We start from the raw sequence: 19575 nt of genomic DNA on the forward strand, positions 1-19575 counted from the left end.
ATCAACCGCATACAGTACATTGGCTGTTAACTTACTTGGGCTATGAATCTGTGTGTTGCATGTAAAGAATTTGTTTAGTGGCTTTCTAAAACAATTCCAGAACTCAGGATGGTTTAAGTGTGAAGCAAACTCTTAAAAGGGGTTTTGAATGCCTTTCTTGAACATCTTCCTTTGGGCCCAAGCCAGCCCTGTCACTTAAAATGAATGCAAGTTAGGAAAGAGAGTAAACTATACCCGGAAAGCAAAGGAAAAACCCAATTTTGTAGGCCCTTCTGGGGTTGAACAGACATTAAGTAGCCTTTGCAGCTGCTGGTAAGTGATATTTGAATAGGAAAACAAGGCTGATGGGAAACTACTTTTATTTTAGCAGCCTCTAAATTGTGCAGGGCATTTCTCAATGTTCCATATATTAATCATTAACTTTACTATGCTTGCTTCGGAGATTCACCCAGATATTCCAGATGTGTCATTTATTGGTGAGTCATAGGAAAGTGGCTGAATTCAGAGAGGCTTGATCCAGATACCTCTCTAACTGGGGCTGCTCTGCCAAAAAAACTTAGGATAAAGCCTAATTCCCATAGGTGATAATAGGCTGCAGCATTTCTTCTGCTCGTTTCCAGGGCTTGCTTCATTCTGCCTTCTTGCCATCTTATTTGCCCTTATCAGAGATATTCAACTTGTTGCCCTCCAGATGTTGGACTACAATCTGCCACAACCAATGTTGGCAGTGGTTGTAGTTTCCTACCATCTGGAGGGGCGCCATATTGGCTTCAGAACAAATGCCAGATGTGTATTGTTCAAGAATGAGTGACTGAATGCCTTGCCTAGTGCCCATGTGAAACTCCCTTCAGGAGATAATCCCCTCTCTAAGACAACCTTTGTCAGGCCTTCAATAGAGCTATTTCTCAAATTCCCACAGGCGGCCCATGTGCCACCTGCACGCACAAATCTGTGGATTTAGGACACTGATCAAACACTGATATTAGAAGTGGAACAGGACAAGACATTTCTGACCTGCTCCTAAAATTATTAGGTACCAATAATTTCAACAACTACAATATAGATAAATGAGGATCCTTTACTAGGGGTAGAGTTGGCACACCAGTCAGTTGACCTGTCAAATATAATTTGGCTGTGGCCACCCACTGTCAAGAATTCCATGAAGCCAAGAATACTATGTGTAGGTGTGGTGGACTAGCTTTGACAAGCATCTCTATGGTGTCATTAGTTAGCAAGGGCAGGAGTGAGACTAGTTTGTGTCCAGGAACTGTGGCTGGTGGTGCCATACCAAGCATGGCAGCATGGCAAAGGTTCTTCTACTGGGGCTTTGCTTTTACCTCAGGCATCTCCACAAACAAGCACAGAAACAGTCACCACTGGAAAGGTCACACTAGCAAGGGCCACCCATACTGTTTTGAATCTGACTTCTATTTATTTAAATAACTGTTATCCCTAGTTTTATTTCTGTTAAAAGTTCTTCTTTAAAATAAACAGTTGTAACTATAGGCTGACCTGGATATTCCTCAATAAAAGTCAAATAGAGTAGCTGTTGAGTACACTGTTTGTATTTACAGAAACATTTACCTAACATTGTAGTAATTCATTATGATTTTTTCGAAACTTGGTTTCATCGTTTCACAGTAGCTGCTAATTTGATTTTTTTAAAAATAGCATCAGTATAAAAACTGTTGGTGGTTGAAGTATCTCTGCTTGTTTTGTTCTTGTAATGTTCATGCTTTAAAAATACTGGTTCATTATTTGATAATGAGCCAGTCAAATATCCAATACTACATAGGGATTATTCATTTAACCTACACAGTTTTAGGTGGGAGGCGGGGTAGGAAGAGGGAAGAGCCCCCTGTTGCAGGATCATGTCCATCACTGGATCTCTCTGCCCATTTTCTCAGTGTCTTTCACAACCCATTTAAGGCTCACCCCACAGTTTGAGAGCTCATGCTATGTTTGAAACTTTCATAGTTGATCTTCTTGCCAAATGTTCCATAGTCTGGTTATTCTCCTGCCAGCCTTCTGTGTATCAAGGAAGAGATATTGTGTAACTAGGAAATTTAATTTTGAAGGAAAAAGTAAATGTGTCTGGCCTGTTAATAAAACCCATCCAGATGATGACTGATTCTTCCATCACTTGTTCTTCATACAAATGTTTATACCAACAGCATCAGCCTTCTTTGCGCATTATCCAAATGGGGAAATTGAGGAGGGCAGTGGGAACAAACATATTGGTTTTGCCCCCTTCCACCTTGCATCTTTGTTAGTTGCTGAATCATGGAAGATACGTAACTATAGGCAGGCGGGGAACTGGTTGTATCCATGGAAGATCCCTACACATTTTGGAACATTCCACAAACTGGAATTATGAAAGTGGGATGGAGGGGTCAGAGTTATTGTCCCTGGTGATTCTCTTCATGTCTTTACTTCTCCACTTGGATACTTCCTTGAAGTGGGCTACATAGAAGATTCAAAAAGGACAACTTGTTTTGGTGTGTGTGTGTGTGTGTGTGTGTGTGTGTGTGTTACCTCACTTTTTGAAGGTGAATTTCACTATTTTGCTGTTGCTGCTGGTGACCCCGCATTTATCCAAAACCAGCTATCAGAATTACAATAATTCCTCAGAAAACTAAAGCTAATGAATGAATGAAAAACACTTGGGTTTAAGCCTATTGGCTATGACCCCACCTAAAATCAAAATAATGTAAGTCATGTTTAATACCATGTTGTGGTGTTCATGGATTACAGGATATTGGGGCAGGATCAATTTTGGGAGAATGTTGGAATTATGAAAAACCTTGAATTAAGAAAATGAAAAATCTCTGTTGTTGCTCTTTTTGTCCATGTAGTGGTGAATCAGCCAGAGAATACTTATGGATTAATTTACAAAGTGTTGCCTGGACCTCATTTTTTAGAACATCTCACTTGGGTTTGTTCAGTCTTCACTGGCTACCAGATAATTTGTGAATTCAGTTCATGGCACTGGCTTTTAAATCTAATGCTCTGGTTTGAGTCCAAGCTTTTTTTGAAGGAACTCCTTTTTCCTCATGAGCCTGCCAAGACCCTGCCTGCTCCTTTGCCACCAGAAACCTGGTCTCTTAAAATGCAGAACAGGGAATTTTTGGTTGTGGAACCCAGATTGTGGATCTTCTTGCCCAGGAGCAGATGGCATGGTGGAGCTGTGCTGCTCTCCTGACCTCCCTCTGGCACAGTCACTGCTGCATCTGGCAGGAGCACTGAGTTGGCTTGATTGGCAGTTTTGCACTGTGCCAGCCTTGCCATTGCCTCTTCCCTCTGCCCTCTGCCTGGTATGCTGCAATGAATTAGCCAGAGGACAGGCAGATGGGCAGCACAGTTCCACCCCACTGTCCACTGTTGTCCTTACCTCAGCAGGTCCTGATTGGCTATTTGCGATTATGTTAAGAACTTGTTTTTCATTTTTGCCAAGCCTTGGGTTGGTTTAAGATTTTCATCCAGGGCTACTGTTAGTTATTTTTAGTTGTTTTTGGTTTAAAGGTCTGTTACTGTTTATTATTTTCACATTGTGTTACATTTTTTAACTTGGTTATGAGGTGCTTTGGGGCCCCATGGAGGGCTGAAAGGCAGGATATATTTTGTTGAAGAAAAATATAAATTAAAAATGTACAATGGGGGAGAAATGGAGAGTCCTGGGCCCTTCAGTACAACATGCAGATGGGCCTGTTGATGTACCGTTGTTGGTCATGTTTGTTTGTCCTGTATCAGTCATGCTCTCTGTAAGAATAATTGCTGTAGCATTGATTCTGTGTTTGCTTACCATACACCCCCCCCCATCTTACCACCACGTTCCTACAACTGATGAAGTGGACTCTAGTCCATGAAAGCTTGTTGCATAATACAGTTTGTTAGCCTTTAATGTGCCACATGGCTTTTGTTGATTTTTGTTTACTTTTTACTTTTTACTTTGCTCTGAAGCGCATTTTAGTTTTCTTTTCTTTCCCTGGCAAAGGCAGCTAGACAAAATGTGTTTTCACCTTACTTAGCTCAATTCATGGGCATGAAGCCCAGTTGCTATTGTATTTGGAAGAGTCAACATCAAGAAATTCTGCACCACGCCGAGATTTCTTGAATTGCTGGAGTTCCCAGCTTCAATTTATATTTTGAACTCAAAGTTTCATATAATGCTTTGCAGCATCTCTCTGCAGTAATTGGTTTGTTTGTTTGTTTGTTTATATTTAGCCTGCAACATTTCGGGTGGAATTCAGTGTTGCACTGTTCCATTCATTACACCTGTGCAAACATTCTAGCTTGCCAGACGGAATGATAGCTCTCCCCCCCCCCACTATGTTCTGGGGGGTGCTCTCAAAAAAGCCAATTTTTTGGGGGGGGGACCCAGATGTCCATGCACAGGGCTTCTGCTGATGGGCTGGTTAGGTCAAACTCTGCCTTTTGCATTTGGGTCCAGTCCAGAAAGGATAGCCTGTTCAAAGAACCAGTTTGCCATTCCAGATTGAACCTTCGTATACATTACTGTGCTTGACATGCTGAAAAGTCCACAACTCAGCACTAGGGTATGTGTATGTTAATCACTCTGGTTTAGTTTCCATCCATACAATAGACACAGTAGTGACCTACCTCACAGGGTTGTGAGGGTCAACACAATAGAAACTGGGAAATGCTTTGCAAATTTGCTCTAGAAACGATTCTCAATGCTTGTAGCAATCTATCCATGTTGCCAATATATAACAATACAGATATTTGAATCCCCCCCCCAAAAAAAAAAGTTGTGCTGTTGACGGTGTAGGTCTTTGCTCATGTTGTTCCATAGCCAAATGTCAAAACTCTCACTAGTAGCGTCATTCCAATCCTGTTAGGTCTTGCTACTAACTTCTGAATACAGTGCTTGTTGCTGCTGAGGTCGGTGAGGCTTGCTCCCTCTTCAGTGTGCTTAAAATTACAGACATTTGAAAAGCCATTTCCCTCAGTGTTTTTATAATTACCACCTAATGGGATAGGCTATGTCCAGGTCACAAGATCAACATGTGCCCTTCCAGTACAGGACAATTCTTGGCAAGCAGGTCACGTGACACGTTCACAACAAGCAGGATCAGTTTTGCGTGTTGTCATTTCAACAGGGCTTTGTGGTAATGATGGCAGCTTCCGCTTGTCAGTCAGTCAGTTTTATTGCACATAGCCAAAGGCTGCCACAATGTACACGGAATCATTCAACAATTAAAAGAAAATCTACTGGATTGATACAGAAAACTTAAAACATTTATATTATCAAGACGTTACCTACTCTAAACAGAGCTATAAAAGTACCTTAATATTTAGGTTAAGACAATAAACAATAAAATTTATAGGCTAAAATTATCACATGGCTGCTAATATATTAAAAAATAATGTTAATTAATACAATGTACAATTATATTCGGAGTTTGGTGATAAAGCTAGAATATAGCTTGATGTAGATAGGGTCAAATAAATTCATCTCCTTTACAGTTGGTGGCTACCTTGGCTATATAATTTGCTCTAATTTTCCTAGCGGCAGTTGCAAAGAGTGTTACACACCAGGTCACATACTTATCTGTGTCTGCAAGGAGATATAAAACAAGCCATGTGACCGGCTCACTTGTGGCCTGATCCAAATTATGGTAGCTGCCATGTGTCTTGGTGGTCATTTGAATGAGTCACTAGAAATACAGTGTGGGGAGATAGTTCAGGGCAATATTGCCAAACCAAAAAGAAGCATTATAATCAGGTAGTAGAGACACTGAGTACTTTTCTCAGTATTCCCCTGCCAGTGTTCTTTGGTGTAGGAGGGAAGGGTCACAACGCATCCCCCAGCTACAGTGGGGGTGGGAAATGGGAATGAAAATGAAAATCCTCACAGGAGCAAGACAGGAATAACTGTCTTGTTTCTCAGAAATTTTCCAAATAGAAAAGTAAAAGATGACTAACCTAGCCACAACCGGAGCTTCAGATAAACCAGCTGTTTTTTAGATTTATTTTTTTAAAAAAATATATTCTCCTCCAGGCCAGTATTTCAAAAATATGAAAAGGAAGTTTCATACAAAAAAACAAGAAGCTTACTGGTAGCGGGCTTTCTGAAACCAAGAAAACAAACAAAATGCCATATACACAGAGGTAAAACATTCATAAAATAAAATCCAATATAGCATTTGATAGAAGTGATATTTAATGCCAAAGGACTGAACCAATTTTAAAGTGGGTAGTATAACTTGATAGGTTAGAAGCAGAAGATACAAACTGTTCAGCAAAGTAAAGTCTAGGCAAGAATATTAATACACCTGTAGTTGGTGATGCGGAAATTAGAGATTTCAAATGCTATATTCTGTATGCATTGTCAATCATTCTGGGCTGCTTCATATGTACACAGTCCAAGAATCTTGTCAATTCACTGAGTGAGTGTGTACCCTGCCTTCTCATCATAAGGAGCAATGTGCAAAGTTGTCAGGATGCACAAGTTTATGATCAAGTGTGATTTTTCTGCTTGAAAATTGTGATGGACTAAGCAAATTTTGGGGTGCACACACACACAAATGTATCTTGCACCTCATGTTGCCTCATATGCATGATGGAAGGTGCGTGCTTGCCTGTTTCCATACCCGTATCTATGGGAACCCTGCACAGTAAATGTGTAAGCAGCCCGAAGAGACAACCTTAAATAATGTTGCTTCATTAACTTTCAAAATGTTTCAACTTCTTTTCAAGGGAATGCCTGGGATCCCTGGAGTTCAAGGAATAAAGGGAGAAAAGGTATTCATAAAGATATAAAATTATAATACAGCAGTTTTTACACACACACACACACACACACACGCACACAAACACATATATTCTGTGACTGCATAAACTCTTTGGGTGGGGTCCCTGATGTCCCTTTCACTGATGGAAGACATCTGTCAATGGATGGGGAGGGCGAGATCCCTGAAACAGCAGGCAAGGTGTTGGGGGGAGGAGAGATTGTGCTGATATAACAATCTCCTTAGCACTATGCTGAATTCTAGCTCTTACCAGGGATGCAGTCTAGTTTATATCCTTTAGTTTTAAAAGGTAATCGTGGGTTGTCACTGGTGTAGATGTAAAATGGGGTATTCTTTGGAATTCATATTACAAATACTGAATTTATTTGAAATTTGTTCTTGCATTTTAGGGTGAAATTGGACCACCAGGACATGAAGGAACTAAAGGATCACCAGGGACACCTGTATGTCTGTGGTATTGTATTTTAACAGTTTTTTTTTTAATTAAAAAATAGAATTATGGAATCAATAAGTTCATAAGACTGAATTAAGCAAAGGGACAAATGTACAGTATGGACTTGATAATCAAATCGACTTCATTGATCATATTATTACTGCAGAAAATACAAACAATATTCAGTTTGTTAAAAAAAAAAGTCAAGTGTTACAGTCCATTGAATATAACTGCACTAAATCAAGCCTCAAGAATTAGAAACTTTAGCTCAATACTGTAAGCACACCATTCTGAATTGTATTACATTTACGGTGAGTATTGTGTGTAAACTTTCCCTAAAAAGGGTAAGCTGTCTGCTTTCCCAAAGATCCTTTGAAAGGCTTGCGTGTGAGCTTTTAAGAGGACAAATGTCACCCATTTATTTGGGAACTTGAAAGCGATTGTTTCCAGTTTATTAAGCTCTTTTATAACTACGAGGCGCCTCTGTTCTGATCTGGTAATAACTCCCACAAATGATCTCTTTTCCAGAGTGGATGGTATTAATTTTCAGCAGATGCTAGGCCTCATCAGTGTAGTTCAGAACTGATGGCAAGTGGTGCATCTTTCATTTTGTTGGTGGAGATGGTTTTGGAGGAGCTGGAGCTTTAGTCAGCTTTACAACTTGTGAATATGACTTCTGTTTGAATTACTCATACGAGAGACTTAATCAGCTGAAACCTTGATATATATAATATGGCACTAAGAGATTGCTGTTGCGAGTATTGGAGACAGTGGCCTGGCGCAGACATCTTGCTGGCCACCTCCCAGCCTTGGTCAGCAGATGGAGCTGGGAAGCGTGCTGTGTGTGTGTTTATATGCTCTCTCTTCCGCTTGAAAATCACTCCAAGTCTTCTTTGCTTAGAGTTATATTGTTATGCATTATATTTGCACTGCTCCTAGCTCTCACCGGGGATGCCGTCTACTTTATATCCTTTAGTTTTAAAAGGTAATTGTGGGTTGTCACTGGTGTAGATGTAAGGAGGAGAAAATTCATGAAAAAAGAGGGGCAGGAGAGCAAGCTTGTGAGCTTGTGGCATGCTCCTAATCTCCTCATGTATTTAGGTTGCTAGCATTAACTCTGCACCAAGCCAATAAGGAAGCCAAATGGAGTGTAGGCTCTTGTGTGTGCTCTGGAGCACAAACAGGAACTTTGCACCGGAATGACAAAATTAGTTCACACATGGATTGGAATTAAATTCTGCTCACAAGTGTGGAAAGCTATGAGAAACAACCTAAGGCTTGCAAATTTATCCATCCATCCATCCATCCATCCATCCATCCATCCATTCATCCTGCAACTCTTTCCATATAACATTGTCCATGCATGTTGCAGCAACTTGCCTGTCAACCTTTATTTTCCTGGAGAAAAATAGGAACAGTTTTCAGTAGTAAATAACGCTGTAGTCATGTATGTAGGCCCCCAATCTCTGGATTCAACAAAGGTTAAAAGCTAATCAAGACTTCTAATTCTGGGAAATAGCCAAGCTAGCTTCCTGGTGAGGTGATGGGGGATTAAGGGGCTTGGTGCAAGAAGGGAGATGGGTGGGGGCCCTTTCCTCAACAGATGAAGTCAGTTGCAAAATTTAAAGTAGCAGTGATGTGAGCCAGTGGAAAGGCAGTAAACTGGATTAAGAGTCAGAGAGCAATGTTTGATGTCTGTTTGAATCCAAGGCTGTGGCAATGGGAGATGCTGTGAACCCCTCCATCGCAGGCTCAGGTTGTATTAATGCATAAATAAGCCAAATATCATAGAGACACTCTGCCATGCCTTATTCCCAAAGGAAACACAAACCCTGGGTAAGCTGCTGGAAACAATCCCTGGAATCTCACACTGCTTGGAGATTGGGGTAGCATGCAACATGGACCTTAAATATCCCACAAGTTTTATATTTTTTTTATTGTTAGTAATTGCTGTCTGAAAGCTTTGCATTGCCTGTGTTCCAGGTTTAGATCTGCCCTGTGCTGTTTTGTTCCAATATAATTTCTATTTTCCTAATGTCTTAACTGACAGCTATTCTGGTTCCTATAATTTTGTGGGATTCATTTCCTGGAGGATTCATTACTATTTTTATTACCAATTTAATTACCGAACCATTTCATTTAATTACCAGTTTATTCCCATTTTATTCTGTCTCTATTTCCCTTTTAAACATAGATGTACTCTCAATGCATGGAATATTTGAATATTGTGAGTGCCACAAAGGAAAATTGACCAAAATATAGAGTTGGTTTTTCCTTCTATTAGTCACACAGTTTGTTCCAGAAAAGAACAGATGGAAATCCTGTTGACAGTTTATATGTAATACATTAGGGAAATTCAGTAATAAATTATTATTAAGTAACAATTATCCTCATTATGGTTGCCAGTTTCAATAGTTTATTGATTTATCTGCCACAATATTGGAAAAGGAAGCAGTGATGGCTAAATTATTTTGTTTTTACTCAAGTGGAAGCCTTACATATGAAATCTATTAAGTGATGAAACAACAATTTAATACATTTTATCTTATTTATTAAATTGTTGTTTCATCACTTAAGATTTCATATGTAAGGTTTCCACATACTCTGCAAGTAAAAGGTTTTTTAGTAAAGTAGAATTTTCTCTTTAAAAAGTATAGAGAGCTACCTCTTATGACCTTGCAAAACTCACAGGGAGATCCTTATTTCAATTCCTTGTACTTCAGTTGTGTGATAGAAGGCAGAAGTGCTCAACACCTACTTAGCCACTGTCTTGACCCAAAAGGAAAGCAGTGCCCAGCCTGGGGATAACAGAATAAATGATGCAAGGAGGGAACTGCAGCCCAAGATAGCAAGAGGTGGTGGTAAAGGAACACCTAGCTACTTTAAACAAAACTCATATCTCCAGGGACTGATGAGCTGCAAAGATACTAAAGGAGCTTGAAGATGTAATCTCAGAGCCTCTTTCTATAATCTTTGAGAGGTCCCTGCAGACTGGAGGTGTGCACATATTGTCTCCATCTTTTTTAAAAAAAGGGGGGGGAGGGGAGAAGACCCAGGTAACTTCAGACCAGTCAGCTTGACATTAATACTAGGAAAGGTTCTGGAACAAATTGAACAATCTGGGGGGGACATGTGTTACTCAAAAACAAGTCATGTGAGACGAAACTCATCCCCCCCCCCATAGAGTTACAAACTTGCTGGATCAGGGGAATGCTGTGGATGTAGTGTATATTGATTTCTGTGAGGCTTTTGACAAAATCCCCCATGATATGCTTGCGAGTAAGTGGTTAAAATGTGAGCTGTATGAGGTAACCGTTAGGTGGATTTGTAGATGGTTGACTGACCGAACCCAGAGTGTGCTTACTAATGGTTCCTCATCATCTTGGAAAAAGGGGACAAGTAGGGTGCTGCAGGGTTCTGCCCTGGGCCCATTGTTGTTCATTGTCTTTATAAACAGCTTGAATGAAGGAATTGAGATGATGTGCATCAGATTTGCAAATGACACCAAACTGGGAGGGGTAGAAGATAGAATCGAGATTCAAAATGACCTTAACAGATTGCAGAACTGGGGCCAAACTAACAGAATGAAATACAATAGAGACAAATGTTAGATCCTGCATTTAGGCAGAAAGAACCAGCTGCACAAATATAAGATGAGGGACACCTGGCTTACTAGTAGTACATGTGGAAAAGACCTAGGGGTCTTAGTGGACCACAAGCTTAACACGAGTCAACAGTGTGATGCAGCAGCTAAAAAAGCTAACACTGTTCTAGGCTGCATCAACAGAAGCCAAGTGTTCCAGTCAAGGGAAGCACCTCTCTATTCTGCCTCTACAATTCTATGATTCTATGAAGTATATGCTTAATTCTGTCCCTAAATTTTAAGATCAAGACACAGCTTGCATATCTATTAAGATTTGACTGGGCAGGCTCTCCCTCTGATATTTACTGGAGACTTTTATTTCTGTTTCTTAGGGTCTTCCTGGACCTGAAGGATCATTGGGTTTACCTGGAGGGCCTGGGCCGAAGGTATGCTGTATGCCTCTAGACTGAATGTTTAATGCCTTGGGATTTTAGCTCTTGCAGACATCAATTTTAAGAAAGTGAGAGGGAATTAAAACATATAAGGAGCTCTATATGCTGTGTAAGCATATTGAGCTTAGTCTTTGGAAACAAAGTTCTGGAAAACGTGGCGACATCAGTAAATTAATGTGAGAAACGAATGCTTCTTTGGACACTTTGTTGTAGCTTACGGTGGAAACAATAGAAAAATCCTTCCCACATTAATTGCATGAAAGGCTCCATGCAAAAAGAGGGGTTGCGAGGCCTCACTTCTAGCCACACCCTTGAGGTCACATGACTCCTTGGTGCTGCCTCCTGATGTCCACATATTAATCATGTACAGCCCAGCTGACACAATCTGCACAGGGAAGCTTGTCTGATCAGGGTACCAGCTCCTGGGCCGTCTGTGGTTTTCCCAAATCAGCATCTATGTTCATTTCCATGACCAGTAGCAGTTGGTGGGATGGTTGGCGTACCATTGCTCACCTGGCTTCCCAGTGCTGAGCTTTGCTGCCGGTTACTGAGAGCACTCGAGAAGAGGTGGCAGGGAGGCAACAGATTGGCTTAAACACTTTGCTTACATTCTTCTGAGCTCCCCATCACCTCAGTTCCTTGTCTCCCTAACTGGCAGTGACACTCGGTGTTGGGAAGCCAGGTGAGCAGCCCCACCTTGCTAGCCACTACTGGCCATGATGACCCAGGAATGATGACATGGCGGAAGATTCTGATGAGAACAAAATTCAGGCTGTTTTCTCAGGGGAAGAACCACCAAGTACATTTTAGAGGTCCTTCTGATCAGAAGACAAAACCCTGCCATCATCCTCTGCTCAGATGATAAATTCTCTGTAGTACTTTTGTCTCCCTAGCCTCATAGTGTCAAGGACTGAAAAATGAGGCAAGGGCCCATTAACCTATAGGCAGTTCCTCCAGGTAGACAGACAGCCTCTACCACATTCCAGGCCTTGTCGACCTATATAAGGCTTCAATTTTGTCTGGCTCCCTGCTGAGGAAGAGAATATTTCAGTCACCAGGTAGCTCTTCGAGCTTTTCAAGATCATGATATTCTCTGTCCTCTATTTCCCCCTCCTTCCTATTCTTTCTGAAAAGAAGAGTTAATAACTTTTTAAAACAAAAGACTACAAATAATGAATTACCAACACATAAGAGAAATCCCCAGAATTAAAATAAAACAGTTCTATTTACTATTTAGTTGGCTAGTTTAACATGACATTGCCTAAATCCCTTGCGAGCCTCAAACTCCCACAGAACTGGATAGTGGGTGGGACTAGGAAACCACATGACTTTGGGTCATGGCATGGGGCTTGCTGACTCTCACAGTATGTGAGCCCCCTTTTATTAATTAATGTGTGAACTTTGGCTATTCATTCTTCATTCTCTCACACACAAATGTACTCAGTCACACATATTCAAACCACTCAGTTCTCACCATTTTGCTACATTTTTTGCTGTTGGAGATTTCCAAAAGGACCTAGCTCCACAACCATGTTAAAATGAATTGTGTCACTGTTCAGCCTTATTATATGTGGGGGAAGTAGAACTACTTACAGTTCAGAATTCAAAACCTTCAAATTTCTGCCTAGTTTCAGCCACAGTTTGACAGGTATTTTTTTTCTTGTAAGTTAACTGTTTATGTAGGTGGTTCTCTTCCCAAGTGACTTCAATGATTGCTTCATCAACCTGTCAAAATCATTATATTCACAGGGTGGCAAAGGTGAACAAGGGCCGCAAGGGAAATCAGGAGTGCCAGGTATTAAGGTAAATGTGGCTAAGTTTCAATTTGTAATGATATCATCTTTGTGTTGAGAGCATCAATATAATGTTGTTCCGTACAAAAACTCAACTAGTGACTAATGGAAAAATTAACATTCTTGGTCCAAATCACAATATAAGCCTGCCCAGATTAGTTGATGAACTAACTTTCATGTAGTAGTTGGGAACTTGATCCATGGATTACACTATGTTTGTGATCCAGTGGCTTATCCTTCCAGGCATGAAAGAGGAGGAGGGGAGAGCACAGGAACCCACGGTATGGTGTAGCTTGTGCTCAAAGCCAGAAACCATGGTTTCCTGCGTTGGTCCATTTCACATTTAACTGTAAGCCAAACAAACAAATGTGTGGGATGTTGGAGAAAAGATCACCTCTGTTTTGCTCTTCCTCCAGACCTGCTGCTGTTGAGATCAGCCATTGTTTGGTTTAGCTGCATTACATCTCAACCTGACCTCATGGAATGAGACAATCCATGAGCCTTGGTTCAGACATAATATTTAGCCAAACCATAGCTTAGCTCACAAACGGCATGGTAGCAGCAGGAACAGAGGAGTAACAAAGTGGCTGTGATCTTTTCTCCAGCAACCCACATATTTGCTTGCTTGTGCCAATACATGGTTTGGGTTAGCATTATGTGTGAACTGGGTCTATGTCTTAACAGTCCTTTGTTCTGACATGTATAAACACCTATTCAGTCAATCAACATGGTTGTCTGTGTTGTTGTTTTTTTAAAAAAAGAAAGATTGCAAAACAGGTTATCTTTACAAATGTGTATTTCCAAACCACTCTTTGCTGAGACATCCCAAATGTGGAGGCTGGAGTTATATATGTAGGGGAGAATAAGAAGATGAAGGAGGTACAGAATCCTTCCTTCGCTCACCAATGGGCAGAGCTGCTCATAACTGGATTATGAAAAATAGTTCAATGTCTTTGTAAAATAGTTCAATGTTTTTCTTAATTTAGATTAGTATTTTCAGTGGCTTAAGAAAAGTTTAACAGCAAAGCAAAATATTGGTGATTTTTCTTTGGTACATATAGGGTGGTTAAAGCAATGCATACTTTAATCATTCATTATATAATCTCAGATTTATAGAGCTGTTGTATTATTCAGGGAGAACAAGGGAGACCAGGTACTTCAGGTGAACCAGGCTATCCCGGGATACCTGGCACACGGGGTTTAAAGGTATGTCTGCTGCTGTTTAGAACACTGTGATATATGGAATAACTGCTAAGTGGTTTATGTTTTACAAGCACCCTGATAAGAGTAATGCATGGTAATTACCGTTAACTATGAGAACTAGATAACAATCACCCCCATTCAGGATCACAATTTCTGAGTCTGTTGCCAGTTTCCATGCTTGTTCTGCTAACTTGTATTAATGAAAAATAGACACAATCCTAACTATACCTCTTACTCTCTGGCAATACACTTCCTTAGTTCCTGTCAGTTCTTTCAAAAGAAGATACAAGAAGAATCAAGGACTGGATTATATATGGTTTATAATCAAAGACTGTGAGATACATGCCAATGGGTTAATTTTCACAGTTTATTTTATTATAGATTTATTTCATAAATTTTATACACTGCTTGACTGTGGGAGGGGGGGACCCTCAAAGCTGTTTACAAAAGGTAAAGCAGTAAAATCAAGGGAAATTTACAACCATAGTTCAAAAGATACAAAATACTAAAACAGATTAAAATTACCTCAACATTCTAAGCATCTGAGTAGACATGTCTAAACAATAATGATTTTCATTCAAATTAATTTAAGTTTATCTGTGCTAAAGAAATGAAATAGGGACCACAGACAATTAAATTAAAAGTTTTTCTTTATTATATAACAGCTAGTAAAATTAAATGACATATTTAGAAAACATAACTTTTTGGGGAGGGAGGACGATGACAGCATTATGCTTTCCCCCCAATTTTATAAATGATACATGTGTTTTACTATCTACAATATTACTGACATTTTGTGTTTTACTCTTATTCATACTTTTAAAAAAAAATATTGACCCATAGAAATCGGTGCATTAAGAGGACAAGGATCAAAGAGAAGCACAATTGATTATTATTTTATTACAAAGAAACAGATAGAGGGGAAATTACTGACTGAGATTCTAGATGAAAGTTGTCCATTCTTGGACAGTTGGATTAGTGAGACTTCTAGTGGCCATTATGTGCATGAGATTGCACAGTGCCTTGCCACAAACATAAACACACTTACGTTAAAATTTCTGTTCTCATTTTCTATCACAGGGATCTTGTGTAGTTGGAAAAAGCCTCTGTGGCTGACAGTTTGGTGTTTTGTGACTCTAGTGTAGTTACATATATTATTACTTATATATTATACTTGTGTGTTGCTTTTATTTCACCTGTGTGCATAATCATTGTAACTTACATTTCAATAGAAGTTGTTTTTTCTCTTATTTTCAGGGAGATAAAGGAAACATTGGGGAAAGAGGCATCCAGGTATAAACTTTTCAACAGTTAAAATAACTTGGAATGCCTGCTCGCTGTAGATAGTTCACTCTATATGGCATGAGTATTTTTAAATGAAAATAATTACTCTTAAAAAAATGTCAGAGCATGGTATGTCCCACAGACCAAGCAGTAGCCAAGGTGGTGTACTCCATATGTTCTTGGATTCAAACTCCCATCAGCTCCTCAGCTATAATGACCAATAGTGAGGGATGATGGGAGTTGTGCTTCAGCAACATCTGGAGGGCAGCATGTTCGGTACTCCTGCCACAGATCACATCAAGCATGCTGAATTTTCCTCAGCATCATGGTGCAGTCATGGTGCTTGAATAAACCTCGATATAAGTAGTCCAAAGCCTGATCTAAAGGATTAACCATATCAATCTGAAAATGAAAAGTTACAATCTTATTACAGTAATATTTTTTAACTTAAAAAATGGACGGAGACATAATTCTTTAATAACCCAGCTAGGTTTGGGTTGATTTCTAAAGGAGAAATCAACCACTACTACTCAAAACAAAATTTAGTTCCTAAAGGCATTTGGGTAAAACAGGCAATTTATCTTCACCTTCATGGAATATTTGACCGTTGTCAAATAACAGAAGATTGACTGAAGGACATGCCAATTCTTGATCAATGTAATGTTTTGTATGTGGTGCTGCCTTTCAAGACCAAAATATGTCATATACAGAGCTATTTTTCTAGGAAAAGAGGTGCCAGAACTCACCATGAACACCTCCCTTGTTCTCTTATAATAGCAATGGAGCCCACCTGAGAGGTACAGGAACTGAGTTCCTGTGAGTTCCCCCTGAAAAAAAAAGCCACACACATCTTCAGTTTGCAATTCAAACAACTGGTTTTCATCTCTAAAGCACTAAAGCCTAGTTCCAGGACATCTAAAGGATGCTTGCCCCAAGATTACTCTGCCTATCTGCTTGATGGCATCAGAGAGTATTTTACCAGTCTTTCCACCTTTGGCAGTGAGGTTTGTGGAAAAAAGAAAGAGACTTTTTTGTGGTGGTGATACATCTCCTTGGAGATGATAACACCTTTACATTTCTGATGTGTTGGTTGTTGTTTTCTACAGATAGTGGATGTATTGAATGATTTTGGCTTGTCAATTGCCAGCTGTTTTGAAGTATTGGGGGAAGGGGCATGTTAATAAATGCAAACAACACACTTTTTCATATAATTAAAATAATTATTTTGTAATGCCTCTTTTTTAAAGGGTCAGAAGGGAGAAAGTGGCAGATCAGGTACTGCAGGCCAGAAGGTAAAACTTTTTTCCTTTTGAAAAGAATTGACAAAAATTGCCTCATTACCTTCCTTTAGCAAAAGCACCTTCTGAGCAGAGTAATACTAATAGATCTGGAGCCAAACAGGGCACATATCTCTGAAATAGGGTGCCCTTCTTTCCTCTTCCTTTAAAATTACAGAGTAAGTTTGGGGAAAATGTTTTGAGCCCTTAGATAACAGCATCAATAAATATTACATATCACTAGATGCTTGGCTAGCATGAAGCTGTGTTTTGGAGGGTATTTCACTAGCATATGACATTTTAATACAATATTTATTTTTTATATAGTTTAGCCTTATGTTTGTAGATTTGAAACAGCATAGCAATAACTCAGCATCCGTTTATTAATATCTTCTGAAATTGTGATTCCTAAAGGGCGACACAGGATTAACTGGAGTTGAAGGACAGGTATGTGTTTGTGTTGCTGTTTTATATGCCCCGACATCTGCTCTCCCTGTCTCTTTGACTGCTTCATTTTAGCATACATTTTGTGCTGGCTGTTGGTTTTAATTTCATTGTTAAAAATACTTTCGAGTTCTTTTTTTTTTTTAAGCCAATAAAAAAACAAGATACATGCTTTCAATAAATAATAAATATGTTTCCAGGTCACAACCCCTACTTTTCAGTATTATTATTTGATTGTTATTTACGATGATTTTGAATAGTTTTTGATAATTTATCATTTGTATGCTGTGTAAGTGAATATAATATATCTGAAGGCTGTTTCAGATGGCATAATTCACATGTGCTCTGTGTTTTGCCTTTGTTTAATCTGCCCTCAGAAATATGTTCAGAACAAAAGGGATTTTTAATTTTTTTTTTATCAACTTAAGGATGTGTAGGGCGAGGGAATCTTTAACATTTTATAGAATTCATCAGGTAGAATGGAAAGGGGAAAAAATGTTCAGCTATATGCCAAGCATGGTGGCTTCCAACTGATTGCAGAAAGTTCACATTTAAAAGTAGAGAAACACATTCCTGATAGTGGGACATTGTAGACATAGCAGAAAGTAAGTGAAAAATACTAGATTTCAACAACTTTACTAACAATCCTTGTAGCCGGACGTTAGTCAGCACCTAACGTTAATGATGATATCCAACTAAGTCAGAGTAGATCTATTGAAATCTGTGGGGTTAAGTCCATGTTCGTTACTGTCCGTAAGGTTGGAGTTAAGCGCGTGTAATGGGGCTGGTGGAAGCTGGTTTCCCTTTTTCTATGCTCCCCACAACAGCTTTCCTGGCCTCTGAAAATGCTCCACTGAGGGTCAGAGGACCCTCTTGAATGGGTGGATTATGATGCTGGGGATTGGAAAGGGATTCTTCCAATATCAGCTGGAGACACCTTCTGTGACTGGAGCTGCCATTCATGGCAATTGCCTCCCCCTTTCTTTTAAGTTCACAGCAGCCTTGCAATGTAGGCTAGGCTGAGAGACAGCACCGGACATCTAGGGAATGGCATAGTAGGCTTTAAACTTAGTCTGATGCTGTGTATACTCTTAAATAAATATATCCTGTGCATTATTAAGTTATGGTTTTATTTGCAGATTTTATGTCAATATTTTTTGTTGCAACTTTTTAAATATGCAGGAATCTTTTAATGCGCAGTTCTGTTTTGTTTTCAAGTCAGTAACAAGTTTAGCATTTTTTAAAAATGCATCTCTTTTTGTCTCGGCCAAATGGTAAAGGGTCACTAAGAAAGGTCACGGACAGGATGTTGCTAGCTATTAAAAGCCAAATAAACGCTTCTGAAAAATATACTTTCAGTAAGCTTCTTGGCAAGTTCTACAAGCTGTTACAATTTTCATTCACAAGCCTCACAGTAAAAACTCTTCTTTTTGTATATAAATACAGTAGTTCTGGGATGCAGGTGGCGCTGTGGGTTAAAGCCTCAGCGCCTAGGACTTGCCGATTGAAAGGTCGGCGGTTCGAATCCCTGCGGCGGGGTGCGCTCCCGCTGCTCGGTCCCAGCGCCTGCCAACCTAGCAGTTCGAAAGCACCTCCGGGTGCAAGTAGATAAATAGGGACCGCTTACCAGCGGGAAGGTAAACGGCGTTTCCGTGTGCGGCTCTGGCTCGCCAGAGCAGCGATGTCACGCTGGCCACGTGACCCGGAAGTGTCTCCGGACAGCGCTGGCCCCTGGCCTCTTAAGTGAGATGGGCGCACAACCCCAGAGTCTGTCAAGACTGGCCCTTACGGGCAGGGGTACCTTTACCTTTACCTTTACAGTAGTTCTAAGACTTTTCCACACTGGCAAATGAACAGTAAAGAGGACAAAGACTGTTGGCTAGTACCAGAAAGATAACAGAATCTGTTATTATTACTGTGGTTTTGTCTCTGCAGAAAGGTTTAAACTGTGCTAAATTTGTTTTGCCCTTTGTTATTTATGGATGCTGCACAGGGGACCAAAACGCTGACAGTCAGGGTATAAATTGCCTCCATAAATAAATAGCACTCATTTTAATAGCGAACACAGATGGTGAGTGCTGACAGGATTGCAAACAAAGTGGGAGACTTTGGATGAATCGGCATGTTCAGAAAAACTTGCAAAAGTACAAGGAAGCTTTTTTCAAAAAAACAAACAAACCAGAAACAGAAACAACAGTCTAATGAAGACCCGAGCATGCTCAGTAACAGTGGCATATATGGGGAAACAGAGAATGTGAGGGGTTGGAAGAGTAGAATCGCTTGTTTTCAGGGAATGACCAACTGGAACCCTGAACAGAAGCACTCCTTGTAGA

General features: G+C 39.9%; 1 protein-coding gene across 1 annotated transcript in view; it reads left to right on the plus strand.

The window, feature by feature from the left end:
- Positions 1–19575, plus strand: part of COL21A1 (collagen type XXI alpha 1 chain) — a 118718-nt gene that overhangs the window by 90237 nt on the left and 8906 nt on the right. The window contains exons 20-27 of the mRNA XM_079970606.1: positions 6721–6765; positions 7163–7216; positions 11182–11235; positions 12991–13044; positions 14169–14240; positions 15495–15530; positions 16769–16813; positions 17213–17245. Of these exons, the coding sequence (XP_079826732.1) occupies positions 6721–6765; positions 7163–7216; positions 11182–11235; positions 12991–13044; positions 14169–14240; positions 15495–15530; positions 16769–16813; positions 17213–17245 (393 nt within the window). The remainder of the gene's footprint in view (positions 1–6720; positions 6766–7162; positions 7217–11181; positions 11236–12990; positions 13045–14168; positions 14241–15494; positions 15531–16768; positions 16814–17212; positions 17246–19575) is intronic.

The sequence above is a fragment of the Podarcis cretensis genome (genome assembly GCF_951804945.1).
Source record: "Podarcis cretensis genome assembly, chromosome: 3".
NCBI classification, from domain to species: domain Eukaryota; kingdom Metazoa; phylum Chordata; class Lepidosauria; order Squamata; family Lacertidae; genus Podarcis; species Podarcis cretensis.